The sequence below is a fragment of the Octodon degus genome, unplaced genomic scaffold, assembly GCF_000260255.1.
Source record: "Octodon degus isolate 3935 unplaced genomic scaffold, OctDeg1.0 scaffold00271, whole genome shotgun sequence".
Taxonomy (NCBI): domain Eukaryota; kingdom Metazoa; phylum Chordata; class Mammalia; order Rodentia; family Octodontidae; genus Octodon; species Octodon degus.
Window position 1 is genome coordinate 239,331 of NW_004524847.1, and position 14,435 is coordinate 253,765.

Below are 14,435 nucleotides of genomic sequence, written 5' to 3' on the forward strand. Positions count from 1 at the left end.
AACTGGGGATTGAACTCAGGCCCACTGAACCATCTCCCCAGCCCCCTCAAAATATTTCTTATTGAACACATTCATCCTGTTGACCTTTGCACTTTCTGAAGCAGTCCAGGAAGTCCTTTCTCACATTCACACAAGGTCTGATCAAAAGTAAGGTGAGCACCACGGCCGAGGGCCAGCTACACAAGAGCAGGCTCACAGCGCCATGTGTCTTCCTGCCGCATCCCCATATTCCACACTGCAACTTGTGGCTTTCCCAAAGCCCACATCCTCAGAAGGGAAATGCTTTGAATTAATCCAGGACACTGAGGCAGCCACAACAGGGCGGCTAAAGGCACCCAGGCAGGGGGACTTCCAGAACCGCTTCCAAAGTGGCAAGAAGGGTGGGACATGTGTGTGGCAAGGAAGGGGGTATCCTGAGCAGGACAAATGACAATGTGTCCTTTACACTGACGAATTTTAAAAATTTAAACATTCACTGTCATTTTAGATCTCACCTAATAAATGCGTTAAGTAAAGGCCTGCTTCTCTGCAAACCTACAGCAGGCAATTTTAACCAACAGCTAAGTTACACAGTATTCATTTTTAAAAATACTTTTAAAAGACTCACTTAAAAATTTATTTATAAGCTTAGATTAAACCTGTCTATTAAAAAGTCAAATTTCACAATTATAAGTAACATTTTTCCATTAGAAAAGATACATTTACGGATGCCAGAAAATAACTTTTCATAACATCATCATATGAATAAAATCTTGACATTCCTATAAAAGACTCTAGCTGAGACTCTAACAAAGGCACCGTTAGAGTTTGTATACTGCTGTATTAAACTATCTGCTCGCCTCTTCCATAAAACTAGACTGCAGCGCCTGCAATTTCTTTAAATAGCTATGGCAGTATTTCAAGACTTGCTATTTTCTATATAACGAGGGGAAATGGTGCCTGGTGCAGAGAAACCTAAACCTAATTACTGGAAGAAAAAAATTCAATTGGAAAAATTCTAAAATTTGAAGCAATTATATTTAATACCTCAACTTCAGGATTGAATCCTCTGAATGACATTCTTCCATAGAGCAGATCTTCACATAACAAGAAACTCTGCTCTTCTATTATGAAACTCCTAAACAGGAAAATAAACCTGCATTAACAGTGTCAACTTACACAAACAGAAGAGGTAAAAGTCAAGACTTGGAATGAAAAATTCATCCCATGCTGCTCAGTAGGATCAAGAGCAAATACAGTAAGATTGATAAGCCCGGGTTAGAACTACAATTTATTAATTTGGTCCACAAAGACGTTAGGGGAGAAAAGCTAAAGATGGGTGGTACAACCTCTTCTAAACACTGTGTCTAAATACTTACAGAAAAGCTAAAGAAAATAAACTTTAAAATAAACTTGAAGTTTCTAAAGTAAAGAACATTATTTAAAATTTATACCCATCCCATGCTCTGATTCCATATTCAGGAACACAACAACAACTCAGGAGAGGTCTGGGCATCCCTCACAGGGTATCTCAGTTCGAGTGTTTTTATAAACATGAAGCCTGGCCCTGGACAAGTTAGAGAAAAATTTATTACAGAAACACCGCAAAACTAGACGAGCAGAACTAGAACACAGGCAAATTATCGAAAGCTGCTGGCTTAACCTATCAGAAACACATGCTCCCACTGTTCTGGGAGTGAGAAGGGCTAGCGTGAGGTTGGCAGAGTGCAGGCTCTGCAGAGGGCTCAGCAGAGGATCTGCGCTGAGCTTCTGCAGCTCCTGGGGTGGCAGTCAGCGCCACCTGCCTTGGGATGACCGCGCTCCAGTCCTCTGTGCTCTTGGTCCCCACGCTCTCCTTCTCTGCATATCAAATCTCTTATCTTCCTTCTTACAAAGTGCTCTGGTTTGTCCCCGGTGTTGCAAGGTTGGTCCCCAGCCAGCCCACGTGACAAGTGAAGGTGTCTCAGTTACTCTTGCTGGGGCAAATACCCCACCCAAAACGAAGGAAGGAGAGGTTTATTTAGCTCAGTTACTGGAGGTTCTGGTCCATACTCAGCTGGCTCCAAGGCAGAGCGGCACACGGCAGACAGCAACCTTTCATGATGGTGGCAAAGAGCGAGACAGCAAGAGCAAAAGGGAGGAGCAGCAGCAACAAATGACTACAGAGAGAAAGTCTGTCTCCCTTAAGCTGCATTCAGGCTGTCTGCCCCCGGCTGGGTGGAGTACTCACATCTATAATCCCAGCAGCACTCACATCCATAATCCCAGCGGAGCATGAGTTCATCACAAACTCCAGAAGTCTGCCCTATGAACGCATGAGGCTTTAGGGGGACAACTAGACACAAACCATAACAGATGGGATCTCTGGGATGTGGAACGTGTGAAGTTCTCAGGTCAGAGGAGGTCATTTCCCTGGGAGGGAATGCTGGTTTTGGTGAGTTGTTCTTAAGGTTGGAGCCTGAATCCTGCCTGCTGGCTTCCTATCTGAAGATGTTTCCTCCTCCTCAACCTCACACACTGCCCTTCATGAGGGTTTTGCCAAAACACAATAAGGGCAAAGCTGAAGCCTGGGTCACATACCTAAACCTCCCCAACTGTGAGCTAAAGAGCTCCGACTTTCTGAAGCTGCCCAGCTCCAGGCACTCCATCCAGTATCAGAGAAAGGGCTATCACAAGAGGAAATGGATGGTATGTTCAAGGCCCGTCCGCATAATCCAGGATCATCTCCCACCTGATGATCCTTGACCTCAGCGGGGAAAGTCGGTTTTCCCAACCAGCTCACGTGCACAGGCTCCAGAGAGGAGCTGGACATTACCTGACCAGTTTCTAGCGCACCACACCTACGAAAGAGAACGTGTTCCTTAAGTATGTGCTGCACACACACCAGAGCTTGGAGAGCAGCAAAATGTCTGGCCCGAGGGCAGAGGTCAAGCTGGCTATTCCTTGTGACACTGAGCAGTAGGAGTAACCTCATCCTAAGAATAAGAGCCATAAAACCCACTCTAACAAAACAATACGCTGACTGCCGTGTAAATTTGCTGCCTACTGGAATGAAATTCAACACTATAAGGCAGACACAAAATCTAGGCAGTTGATGTTCATACACACAGTGTACAGCACACATGCTCAAAACCACTAGACTTGTAAGGAAGCAGGAAAATGCAACCCTCATAAAAGAAAAAGCAGCAGAAAGACACAATGGAATTAGTAGAGATTTAAAACAACAAATAAATAAATTCTAGATCTGAAAAAAAAAAAAACCTCAAGTGAAAAAGTGGCATAATCTCCTATCAAAGAAATGGAATTCATTATTTTTTGGTACCAGGAATCAAACTCAGGACCTCGTGCTTGCCCGGTAGACACTTGTGCTGCTGAGCCAAATCCCTGCCCCTGAATTCATTATTTAGAGCTCTCCACTGAGAGAATTTCAGGTCCAGATGGCTTCATTCAAGTTTTATCAAACATTTAATGACTAAATAATGCCAACTTTATACAAACTAAGAACTGAAGGGGTAGGAAATCCTGTAGCTCATTTTATAGCCCAAATCAAAGATTACAAAAATCTATAACCTATTTCGTTTGGGATAAAGCCTCTTTAAGAATGCTACCTCCATGACTCAAGTTAAAAACCTCGAAGACCAAGATCTGTGCTCAATATTCACTCAACCAGGAGAGACCAGTGCAAGGGAGGTGGCCTCCTCACAGGTTCTGCCTGCGGGGACTAGTCAGAGGTGGCCTACAAGTTGGGAGAGGAAGACCTGCCCTGGTCAGAACAGCCTGGACAACATCACGTGCAAGGAGATCCTGACTTTTTTTTTTTTCAAAGTTTTATTGACAAACAGATAGCAATGAGACAGTTTCAAATCATATCGGAAGGACAGTTTCAACAAATAATACACTGCATATATTCTTCTTAGTGGTTAATTGCTGTACAAGATGCGGACTTGTGATCCTATTTACAAACACCATTAGAACAAATCATTCTATTCATTAAGAGAATGCAACTATATATCTATCCCAACCTCTTTGAATACACAGATACAAAATGGACATTCATCGGTATACCCCATTATTTCTAAGTTCCGTTATTGAATATTATAGGTGTGTAAACTCAGCAAAATATTCTAAAAGAGTCCAGTAGCCTATAATAGCATTGGGTCTTATATTTAGAGATCCTGACTTGCTTCCATTACAATGGACCAAGCAAGCCTGGCTTTGCGGAAGTGTAACATGTCCCTAGTTGCAAAACTTGAACAAGTATTTGCTCTTCCAAATGCGACAGGAGATGGGAAACTCATCAATCAGTTTATTCACCAAAGGGAATTGGTAACAAAACGGAAATAAGTGTCAGGGGGCAAGACAGGCGTATGATTTCCTCACCAAGCCAGAGAAATGAAAGGCCAATACAGAGCTGAGGGCGTCGGCACATGCCCACAATCCCAGCACTTGGAAGGCTGAGGCAGGAGGATGGCTTTGAGTTTGAGATCAGCCTGGGCTACAAGTGTGCTCCAGGCCACCCGGAACTGCACAGGGAGACCCTGTCTCAAAGACTAAATAAATAAATAAGTAAATAAAAGCCAACACAGAATGTATCATCTCTGGAAACAACATCTGCCCTACAGGCTCAATAGAAAAGAAGCAATAGAGACCAATTAGGACTTGTTCTGAATCACAGAAGTCCTTGGAAACTGTGTCAAAGAAGATCAGAAAGCAGGTTGGTTTCCTAAGTGAACAGAGTTAAAGCACTGCCTTCGCACACGCTGTGGCTTTTCTCGGTACCTTAAAAGAAAGCGCAGCACCCCTCGCCCACCCGGGTTTCCTTTCTGGACTCTCACACTCCCGTCCTGGGGGCTCCAGGGCCCAGTCCAAAGGCAGCCACCCCGGGCTTCTGCCTGACGTTTTCACTCAGCTAGGCAGGCTCCAGAAGACGGCAAGCCAGTGGTTCCAGACTCTTAAAACCCTCAAATTTATTTTCAAATTTCTGTTATGAGCAACATGATTTCATGTCTTCATGAATTTTTTTTTTGGGGGGGGCTATAATTGAGTTTTCTTTTTAAAAAATTTTGATTTCTAGTTTAAGCTGCTGGTACTTTTTTTTTTTTAATAAATCATAATTTAACTCACACTTAAGAAACAGCTAGCTGCAGATTATCTGGTTCTTCTGTTGGTATCACAGATGTTTTGGAATGTTATTTTCTCAGTGAAGAGGCGCTCACCTGGTACAGGGTGTCAGCTAACAATATTTAAGTGGCAAAGAGGAGGCGGTACATTCTGACTGAGTATTCGACTGGTGTGCTCAGGACAGCAGCATATGTGTTAAATTATACTTTCAAAGACACTTTTAGGCTTTCTTTTTTGGCGGAACCAGGGACTGAATTCGGGCCCTTGTGCTTGCCAGGGAAGCACTTAACCTACTGAGCCATCTCCCTGGCCCCTCAAAGACACTTTTAGGAACCATTCTCTTTTAAATTCACAATCTAGACTTTCTTAAAAATTTTTAAAGTGAAAGAATATCCATTTATTCAGCCTGGACACCTGATATTAAACAGAACATATTCTGAATAGAATTAGTTCCAGTAAGTTTTATATTTTGAAAATCATTTATTATGGAAGAGTATGGACTTTTGTATTTAAAATATTGCCTTCACAGTTTTAGACTTCTAAATTTAAGATCTGTCTTTGTGAGTGCTTTATGGTATCACAAACACATAATTTTTCCATAATATTTAACTAAAAGTAAAATAATACACTAATTTGCATTCATTTAGCATATCAACTTTTAGAATTAGAAAACTATATTTCAAATAATCTTAATAAGTACTTGCAAATCTACAGTACTCGTTATTAAAATAAAGTTGTGATTTTGCCACTTGGTCCCCAAGTTCAGTCTGGCCAGTTCAAAATTAATAAGTAGAATGAGTACAAAAAAATGGGATATGTTATTAATGCCACTGTATTACAGTTAATAGAATGCCAGTGACTGTTCGAAAATTTCATATACATATGACTGTCTCTTTTATTGTAAAGCATTTGTTGTTTTTTTAATCTGTTGTTAAAAATTTTTTTTTTAGAGCTTAAAAAATTGATAATTTAGTGTATATATGTGTGTATGTGTGTATATGTATTATTTGGTTGTTGCAGGGTCTCACTACGCAGCTTGGACTCATGGTGCTCATCCTGCTTTCCGCCTTCCCAGCCCTGGGAGCGGGGCTGACGTGGCATGTGGTGCCGGGGACCAAACTACGGTCCCTGTACTTTCCTAACTTGCCTAAGCAGGCACTTTAGTCTGCTGAGCTATCTCACCAGCCTGCTAATTTAGTATTTTTTATGAATATAGTGGCAAAAAGCATTACTAAGACATTAGCAACCACCTGAATTTAAAAAATATAAAACTATAACAGATAAAGATCAAGAAAGGGTATGTTGAACACATAACATTGATTAGAAACTCAGTAATTCCCAGCATGTGAATAGAATAAAAATCATGTCTTCTAACCAAAATTATTTGACAAAATTCCACATTATGTATGAAAGCTTCTGCAAATTAGGAAAAGGGACTTTTTTGGATACTGATAAACAGCACATACCAAACACAGCACAGCAGACTTAAAGAGTGAAAAGTAAATGTTCCCTAATATCTGAACAATGTGAGGATGCCCATTCCTCACTCCAACACTGTACTAGAGATCCTAGCCCATGAAATAAAGCAAAAATAAAAGCTGTAAGCCTCTCTCTGCAGTACTGAGGGCTGAGCCAGGGAACATTGCAAGACTCCTCCCCTGCCTGTTAAAATTTTGAAACAACGTCTCTGCTAAGCTGTCCCGGTTGGCCTCAAACTTACAGTCTGCTTGGCTGAAAGCTGTAACTTAGTTCAAGCTCTAGGATGACCCTGCCCGCAGTGACTATGCCCAGGGAGAAGGCAGCAGCTCTTATGGACACCGGCCTGTCTCCAGGCTCAGCCACCACTGCTGCACCTTGATCCTCCAGGCCTGGAGTGGAAGTAACGCCCACTGCACACGCAGGAGACACAGCACTGTCCCTTGGGGCTCCCCTGTGCCCATCCTCACCCTGCTCTCAAATTACTTAATCTGCCAGTGTTTAATTGGACATTATTTTTCCTGCCAACAGCCTGAGCTGATCTCCACATCTACACATCAACAGGATGCTGAGAGATGGCCAAGTTTTTCTTCACTTTCCCATAAGTGGAACCTAAAGGGCATTTTCAGGAGCAATATGCCATTTGGGGAAGGAAAAAAAAGTACTGGAAAAAAACCAGAACCTGTCCTGTACTTCAGTAAACATCTGGATGACTTGGTACAATTCCAATGAAGACACAAAATTAAACTACAGCTCCTGCCCAGTCCTGATGCTTTCCTGCCCTGGCGTGCCCCATTCTGCCTCTGGTACCACCTTCTCACCCTCCGTCTGAGATGTAGAGGAAGAAAGTCCCTCTCCTACTCATTCCGGATGGGACACACTCTCTGCAGTTACAGACGGGTACCTACACTTCTGAAGACGTGCAGGGAAGGTCACAAAAATAATAAAGGAACTTATTATAGTAAATAAAAAAACAAACTATTGGGGAAAAACAGAAAGATATACATGTTCCCTCAAAAGTAAGCAGTATCTCCAGTCATTTGACAAGAGTAGAATCATATACCACTTCCAGAAGCATTCAGCCCAATGGGTGATGGGAATCCCGTACTTCTTCATTCACAATTGTTCCTCAAGCACAAGCCAGGCTTAAAGGTTGATGCGAACCGTCTGGTGAGCTATTCCCAGCTTCAGCACTGACTCACTGACTAAACTGGGCGGCTCTGGGCCAGTTACCTCTTGCGAAGATCCAGCACAGAATGACAGTGAGCAGTCTGCTCTGAGAGTTCAATAACTAAAAGATGCCCGGGGATAGTGCAGTGCCCGGAACACACTGCAGACTCAGTAAAAGTTTACTAAGGGAATGGTTTCACTTTTAACAATTGAAAGAGAAAAGAAACAAAAGCCCCCAATCTGCCTTAAGAAGCTCAGCCTAATGAAGAACTCCATTACTGAAACAAAACTGGAACAGCCTGAAGCATGCACCTGATCTTTGGAATTTCTCATGACGGCATACTATAGCTTCCCATAAAAGCCCTGGCTCTATCAGAGACGCACAGCCTAAATCCCTTTATTCATTGTTGAAAAAAGGATGGTGTTATATAAATGATAGTCTGGTGCCACTACAAATGTATTAAATTCCTGTATAATTTTTATAGCTTAACAGTTTTTAGAAAACCATGTGCAAAAAACTCAAGAAACTGAACAGAAACTATTTTACATCATTGGGATGAGTACAACCTACAGGGATCCCCTCTGTGACAAGCATCACTGGCGTAAGTGCTTAACCTACTCCTTCTCTTTAAGCTCTGGTAAATCCAAGTACCAATGCTCTTCACTAATGATCTTCTTTTCTTCCTCTTCTAGCTGTTTCTTGGTTTCTGAGTCCAGTCCTCTTTGCATGAACTGTCAAGACAAAAAAAAAAAAAAAAAAAAAAAAAATTAGTGCCAGTGCTGTTGTTTGCCTTGTATTACTAGTAGCGACGCTGTGCCTGGATACAAAAAAGCCCAATACAGGGTCTTCTGAGCACGAATGACCTAGTTTTGTCTTTTTTCAGATGCTTTCTTATACTGTTCTCTCTAAATACATATGGTTTGGGCTGGAGAGATGGCTCAGTGGTCTAAAGCACCAACTTGGAACAAGCTTGGCAAACCCAGGGACCGCGGTTCGATCCCCTAGCACCACATGCCAGCCAGCCCCGCCCCCTGGTGGGCTGAGCTGGCCACACACACACCACACTCTCTCAAATAAATAAAACAATTAAAAAAAAATTAAAAAAATAAATACATATGGTTTATTTCACCACTCATATTCTCGGTGGTAAGACTCTTATCCTGTTCCACTGCCCATTTACTTCCCGTTTTCTAGTCAAGCAGATATTCTTTATGGTATACAGACAGCAGTCCTATCTTAGGGGGCCAAAAGATACTAAAATCAAAGGCACCTTCTCTACAGCCAATCTACCACACTGGTGAGCTTACCACCAGTGTGGTAGATTTATCTACACTTGTCTTATTACATCCGTTCTTCTTCTCATCAAGACCAACCTGGCCCCTTAACAGCTGATGACGTCAGTGGAGTTCAAGAGCCCTGAAAGCGAGTCAGGGGCAGGGCTCAGTGCTCTCCCATCAGTCCTACTCTTAGCTCTGGGTGAACACACTGCACACAACGCTGCAAGAGCAGCTGCTGTCTTTCCTATGAGCCTCATTCTCTCTGTATATCCCATCTCCAGCGAGCCCACTGTTCAACTCAGTGACTGACGCTGTCAACCCAAAGAGAACCTGAAGTTTTCTTACTCTCCTTTGCTGCTAATATCCAGATGAATCTTTCCCCTTGGGTGCGGATGGACTGTTTTAAATACATCTTTTCCTTCCCAATTCCAGTCTCCAATCTTCAATCTAAGCCCTAATCATGTAGCATATATCTTCTTTTGTCTTATTCTAAAAACTTTAATGCTTACAGGGCCAAATTACTCTACTTCTCTGAAACCAATGCGACTATAAAACAAAAAAACTTCTCTTCAGTGAACACCTTTTTCTTTTTTATATGCATAAAAAATAACTTTACAAACTACAGTATGCTACAATTTGCCCTCTCCACACATTCTACTCATTCCTAGCTACAGCCTAGGTCAAGTGCATTCAAATTTTACAGTTTATCCCCCAACACTGAAACCATGACTTAAACCTGCTTTGTGGAAATTCCACCACTCTCTAAACAAGAAATTGAGTTTTATTTCTCTACAAGTACAGATGACCTCCAAATTAAAATAGTTTGACTTAGGAATTGTCAACTGTATGACAGCAGGAGAACCAGTTCAAATTTTGATTTTTTTTCTGGGCTAGCCATGAGCAGTATGATTCTGTCTGGTGATGCTGAGGAATACGGCAGAGCCACAATTCCCAGTCAGCTCTGCAATGCCAGGACAAAGTAGCGTGGATAAAATATGACGTTCAGTAGGATGGGTGTGTTGAGTGCATTTTTATGTTGTTGTTGTCCTACAGTGTTCAGCGACAGGCATAGAGCATAGTAATTAAGATCAGAGTAGGAATTAAGTTGGGTAACTTTGGTCAACTGTCACTTCTGCTTCAGTTGCCTCAGCTGTCAATAAATATGAATTGTGTAGGTTATTAGACACAAAACACTTAGAACAGTATCTCACAAGAGCTGTGCATATTTCCTATTTGTATTATCCAGCCATTAACGTTTAGTGGCGGCCCTGCTTTAATTCCTATGTTCACTTTATCTACGCTTGTCTTTTTTCTTCCTCTTTGAAATCATAATCAAATTGCTTCAGGCTCACCCTTAAAACTCTTATTTTGTTTAAAGTTGGGTGACAACTCACTTTCGCTCAACTGTGACAATCTCCTCCATTCTCATCTCAACCACAGCGCTGCCCAAGATTGTCACAAACGATAGCTCATCAGCCTACCCTTTTGTGCCTTGTCTGCCCCTTTTCCTATTGATGCATTCTCCCTAGGATAGTTAATCTTGGACAGTAGGTAATACGGCTAATGAGATGGTTACCCACGCTCCTCCGTACTTCCTATCGCTCATAGCAAACGAAAACCACCCTTCATCTGGGCTCGCACTCCCTCTTCTTGCTGTGCCTTCCACACACTGCTCAGGCGTCTTTAGCTCTTGGCAGTCTGCATGGTTTGCTTTCTCCCTCCCTCTCGGACTTCTGGGTTCGCTTTTCCTCAGGACGCTACGCCTGCCACCCTCCCACTTAGGCTCAGTCCCTACTTAACAGGTCCGCTTCCCGCAGCAGGCCCTAGAACATCCCCAGCGGCCCGACTCTCCACCGTCGCTGCACTCGACTCGCTGTCTCTCTACCGCCTGCCTGCGCGTCTGCAGGCTCCTAATTCACACTCTGGCTCCGGGCGCCTAAAGGCGGGCCGACAGACACGCAGTGAATGAATGAACGCGAGAAACGGCGGCCTTGCAGGACCTCTCTGGTCCCTCCGTCCCCACCACGCGTATTCCACCGCCTGGGCCCCAGACAGATTCGGAGGTCCCTAGGGACCCTGTCACGCGGTCGGGCTCTACTAGAATACCCGCACCTTCATGCGTAGCAAGTTCTTGGACAACTTGGTCTTGCGCTCCGCCGCCATGCTGGCTCCAGACAGCGGCCGTGTTCCGCGCAGACCGCTGCGCACGCGCGCTGCTGCGTGCGGAGCGTGACGTCACGCGTACCGTGCGTCTCCCCGCCCCGCGGCTCCGCCCCTGTGCCTCAGGCCTTGGTGCTTGCGGTCTCTGCGCCTCTGGGAGCGCTGGTCTCTCGCGGTGGCCGGGGTAAGGCGTGCTGCCGGCCAGAGGACGTCCTGCGGGGCTGCAGCAGGGCGCGGGCACCTTCCATTTCCGGGACCCCGCGCTCCGCCTTCCCGCCTCGCTGGGGCGCGGGGGTGGGGAGAGGGGACCTTCCAGGGCTTTCCAGCCTCGGCGTCCTCCTAGGCCCCTCCTTTAGCCCGGTGTTTGCCGTGGGCGGCTCTGCAAATCCCACGTTCGCCTTACACGTGCGGCGCTCCTGACCCTTAACCGCCCTCATGGAGCAAGGCAGGAGGCTCTAAAGCCGGGCTGGCGTCCGTGGGGCCCTGAAACGCAGCGCTGCACGCACAGTATGAGATTGGCAGATGCACCTAGGCACTGTTTTGTGTGTCTTCGTGTTTAAATGTTAAATAGGAAAATAAGCAAGAAATAGCCGGAGCTGTAGGCAGGGGTGGGTGTCAAAGACATAAGAGGACCTTGTTTTAAGCTAAAGACTTGAAAAAACATGTAAAAGAGGGCAGCTTTATTGTTCATTGCGCTCCGAATTCACAGGCTCTGCAGTTTGGAAACACCAGCCTGCTAGCATATGTATTTGTAGCCTAAGAAAAGGAAAACAGCGTTCCTGGCAGAAGTAAGAGCATATATACACCCCGCTAAGGCCGGTGAAAGTTCCACAAATAATAGCATGTGCTATTTGTCAAAATTGCCAGCTCCATACCTTATAAAAACTGAAGAAGGCTTTGGCGTCATGTATTTGGGAACCTGAGGTATAGGAAGGGTGAACGATGTCCTTTAAAATTAGTGCTGAATTAGTGTGAAGGCAGAGATTGAAAAGCATTTTGTATACTGAAAGCCTTACAGTTTTTCCTCAGGAAGGAAGGACATTACAGTGTGCCACGTGCTTAAAGAAACCCACTCACTGGTGACTATGAGTGGACACTGGAGTGCAGGAGTGCCTAAGCACACGTGACCCACCTCGGACCTGACGCTGCAGACCTATGTAAGTGGTGAGTGCTGTGGAAGAAGGGACAGTGACGTGATAGAGTGAGTTACAGGGTTACTTTAGATAAGGTAGTCCAGGATGGACCTTGTCAGATGATAACGCTAAGGCTTCATTGTTGACATGATTGTGTTGTATGAGGATTTGGAGGTAGAGGAGGGTGTGGAGACTATACAGGTGCTGAAATGACAACGAGATGGAAGTCCCTGTTTCCTAGAGGTTTCTCAGTGGATACAATACACATTGACTAGATGTAGTCTGAACGATGTCCTTTAAAATTCAGGTAGTGAAATCCTATGCCCCCGTACCTCAGAATATGACTGTATTTGGTTGGAGATAGAGCCTTTAAGGATGCAATTAAGTTAAAGGGAGGCCTGTAGGGTGAATACTAAGCTAGTATGTCTGGTGTCCTTTTTGTTTTTTTCTTTCTTTCTGGGAATCAAAACCAGGACCCCATCTATGCTAGACAAGTGCTTTACTGCAGACTGCCTGTCTAATCCCAGGGCCCATATAGGAAGAGACATTTTGAATAAGCAGGCACAAGAGGTGTGTATGTAAAGGAAAGGCTATCAGCAAGCCAAGGAGGGAGGCCTTAGCAGAAGTTAAACTTACCAACACCCTGCTCTTAACTGTGAAAAAATAAATATAAGTGATGCAGTCTGTAGGTTTTTTTGTGGTGGCCCTAGTAAACTAACATACTAGTTACTTAGATTTAGATTGCGTTTGTGATGAGGGTCCTGTAAGAAAAGTGTGAGGTTCATGAGATGATACAGCTAGGGTACCTAAACCATCATGTCTGGAAAAGAGGTGCTTCCTGAGTGCGACATTTAACGGGAGACCTGCAGGGAGAGGAGTGAGGCTGGGCAAAGACCTGGCCGTTTCCCCGTTGTACTGCTTTTTCCACCATCCATCTGTTTTGCAAACTGGGGCTCTGCCCTTTACAGAATAATGCCTCAGCCCCACACTGCCGCTATTTTACTTTCTGGTTCTATAATTGACCTTATTCAGTGTTTTGTGAGAAATGCTGTGGAAGCAAAGGTGAAGAAGCGACAGCCTGCCACCTGCACCCAGGAAATGAAGTGACTCTTGAAGATGAGCATGCGTCTTTCTAGCGCAAGAAAAGGAAAACAGTGCTCCTGGCAGAAACAAGAGCATATATACACCCAGCTAAGGATGGTAAAAGTTCCATATTTTACCAAAGCGTAGATCCTCAGTTTTACCAATCTACTTGCTCACAGGATTTTTACTGTTTCCTGAATGTTGATAGTATCATGTCACTCCATGCATCCAAAGTTTATAAAATCTTGAACTATGAATAACTGCTACGAAGACAACAGTATGCAATATATTAGTTATTGTAGCTGTCCTACTAACCTGTTTTGAAACTGTCTCATTGCTATTTCTTTCTCAATAAAATTAATTAAAATGAGAGAGAGAGAGAGAGAGAGAGAGAGAGAGAGAGAGAGAGAACACAAGAACTCAATGAGGTCTAGGCTTAGTCCACAAAAATAAAAACTGCAATTTAAGGAAAAAAAAACAACAAAATTTACAATAGCTGTTACTGTTTGAGGGGTAAGGGCCAAAGTCTTTAACCTACCACTTAAAATTCTATTTTTATTTGACAGTGGAAATACTTAAAATGAATCTGTGAAGTTTTTTTTACCTCTCAAAATATAATAAATGAAAATTGATTTGGAAGCAATAGTGTAGCAGCGTGTGGTGGTGCACACCTGTAGTCCCAGCACGTGGGAGGCTGAGGCTGGAGAATCGCTGTGACTTCAAAGTCAGTCTGGGATACGTAGTACATTCAAGTCCTGTCTGAGTTACGTGGCAAGATCCTGTCTCAAAAAGCCAAGTAATAATAACACCACCACCAACAATAACAATAATAATTTTAACTTTGAATTACAACTCCCTCACAGGGACGATAACGCCTTTATCTTTCTGTGCTACTGAATTACAGAACACAGGATAGGTGACATATTCAATAACATTGACCTGCTGTAGTTACATAGCCAAGGAAACATTGAAGGAAGAAATATTTTGAATAGGTCTTCCCACAGTTAGTCATTCTGTGAGAGAATTCATTGAAAG

General features: G+C 43.7%; 1 protein-coding gene and 1 long non-coding RNA gene across 4 annotated transcripts in view; one reads left to right on the forward strand and one right to left on the reverse strand.

The window, feature by feature from the left end:
* Window positions 1-11,245, reverse strand: part of Mphosph6 (M-phase phosphoprotein 6) — a 14,039-nt gene extending 2,794 nt beyond the window's left edge. Inside the window, exons 1-3 of one of the 2 annotated variants that reach the window (XM_004646557.2) lie at window positions 11,137-11,245; window positions 8,366-8,478; window positions 1,027-1,117 (exon numbers count right to left, since the gene is read on the reverse strand). In XM_004646557.2, the coding sequence (XP_004646614.1) occupies window positions 1,027-1,117; window positions 8,366-8,478; window positions 11,137-11,187 (255 nt within the window). In that variant the 5' untranslated portion in view covers window positions 11,188-11,245. Of the gene's footprint in view, window positions 1-1,026; window positions 1,118-8,365; window positions 8,479-10,909; window positions 11,100-11,136 lie in introns of those variants that run through there. The other variant, XM_023706810.1, reaches the window with a different exon arrangement.
* A 34-nt stretch (window positions 11,246-11,279) lies between these two features.
* LOC111814118 lies at window positions 11,280-13,716 on the forward strand. 2 transcript variants are annotated; one of them, XR_002819188.1, is made up of 3 exons: window positions 11,280-11,368; window positions 12,203-12,341; window positions 13,350-13,716. It is a non-coding gene; the product is annotated as an uncharacterized LOC111814118 (long non-coding RNA). The 2 variants fall into 2 exon arrangements; XR_002819189.1 differs by lacking the exon at window positions 11,280-11,368 and adding an exon at window positions 11,491-11,691.
* Window positions 13,717-14,435: the final 719 nt, after the last annotated feature.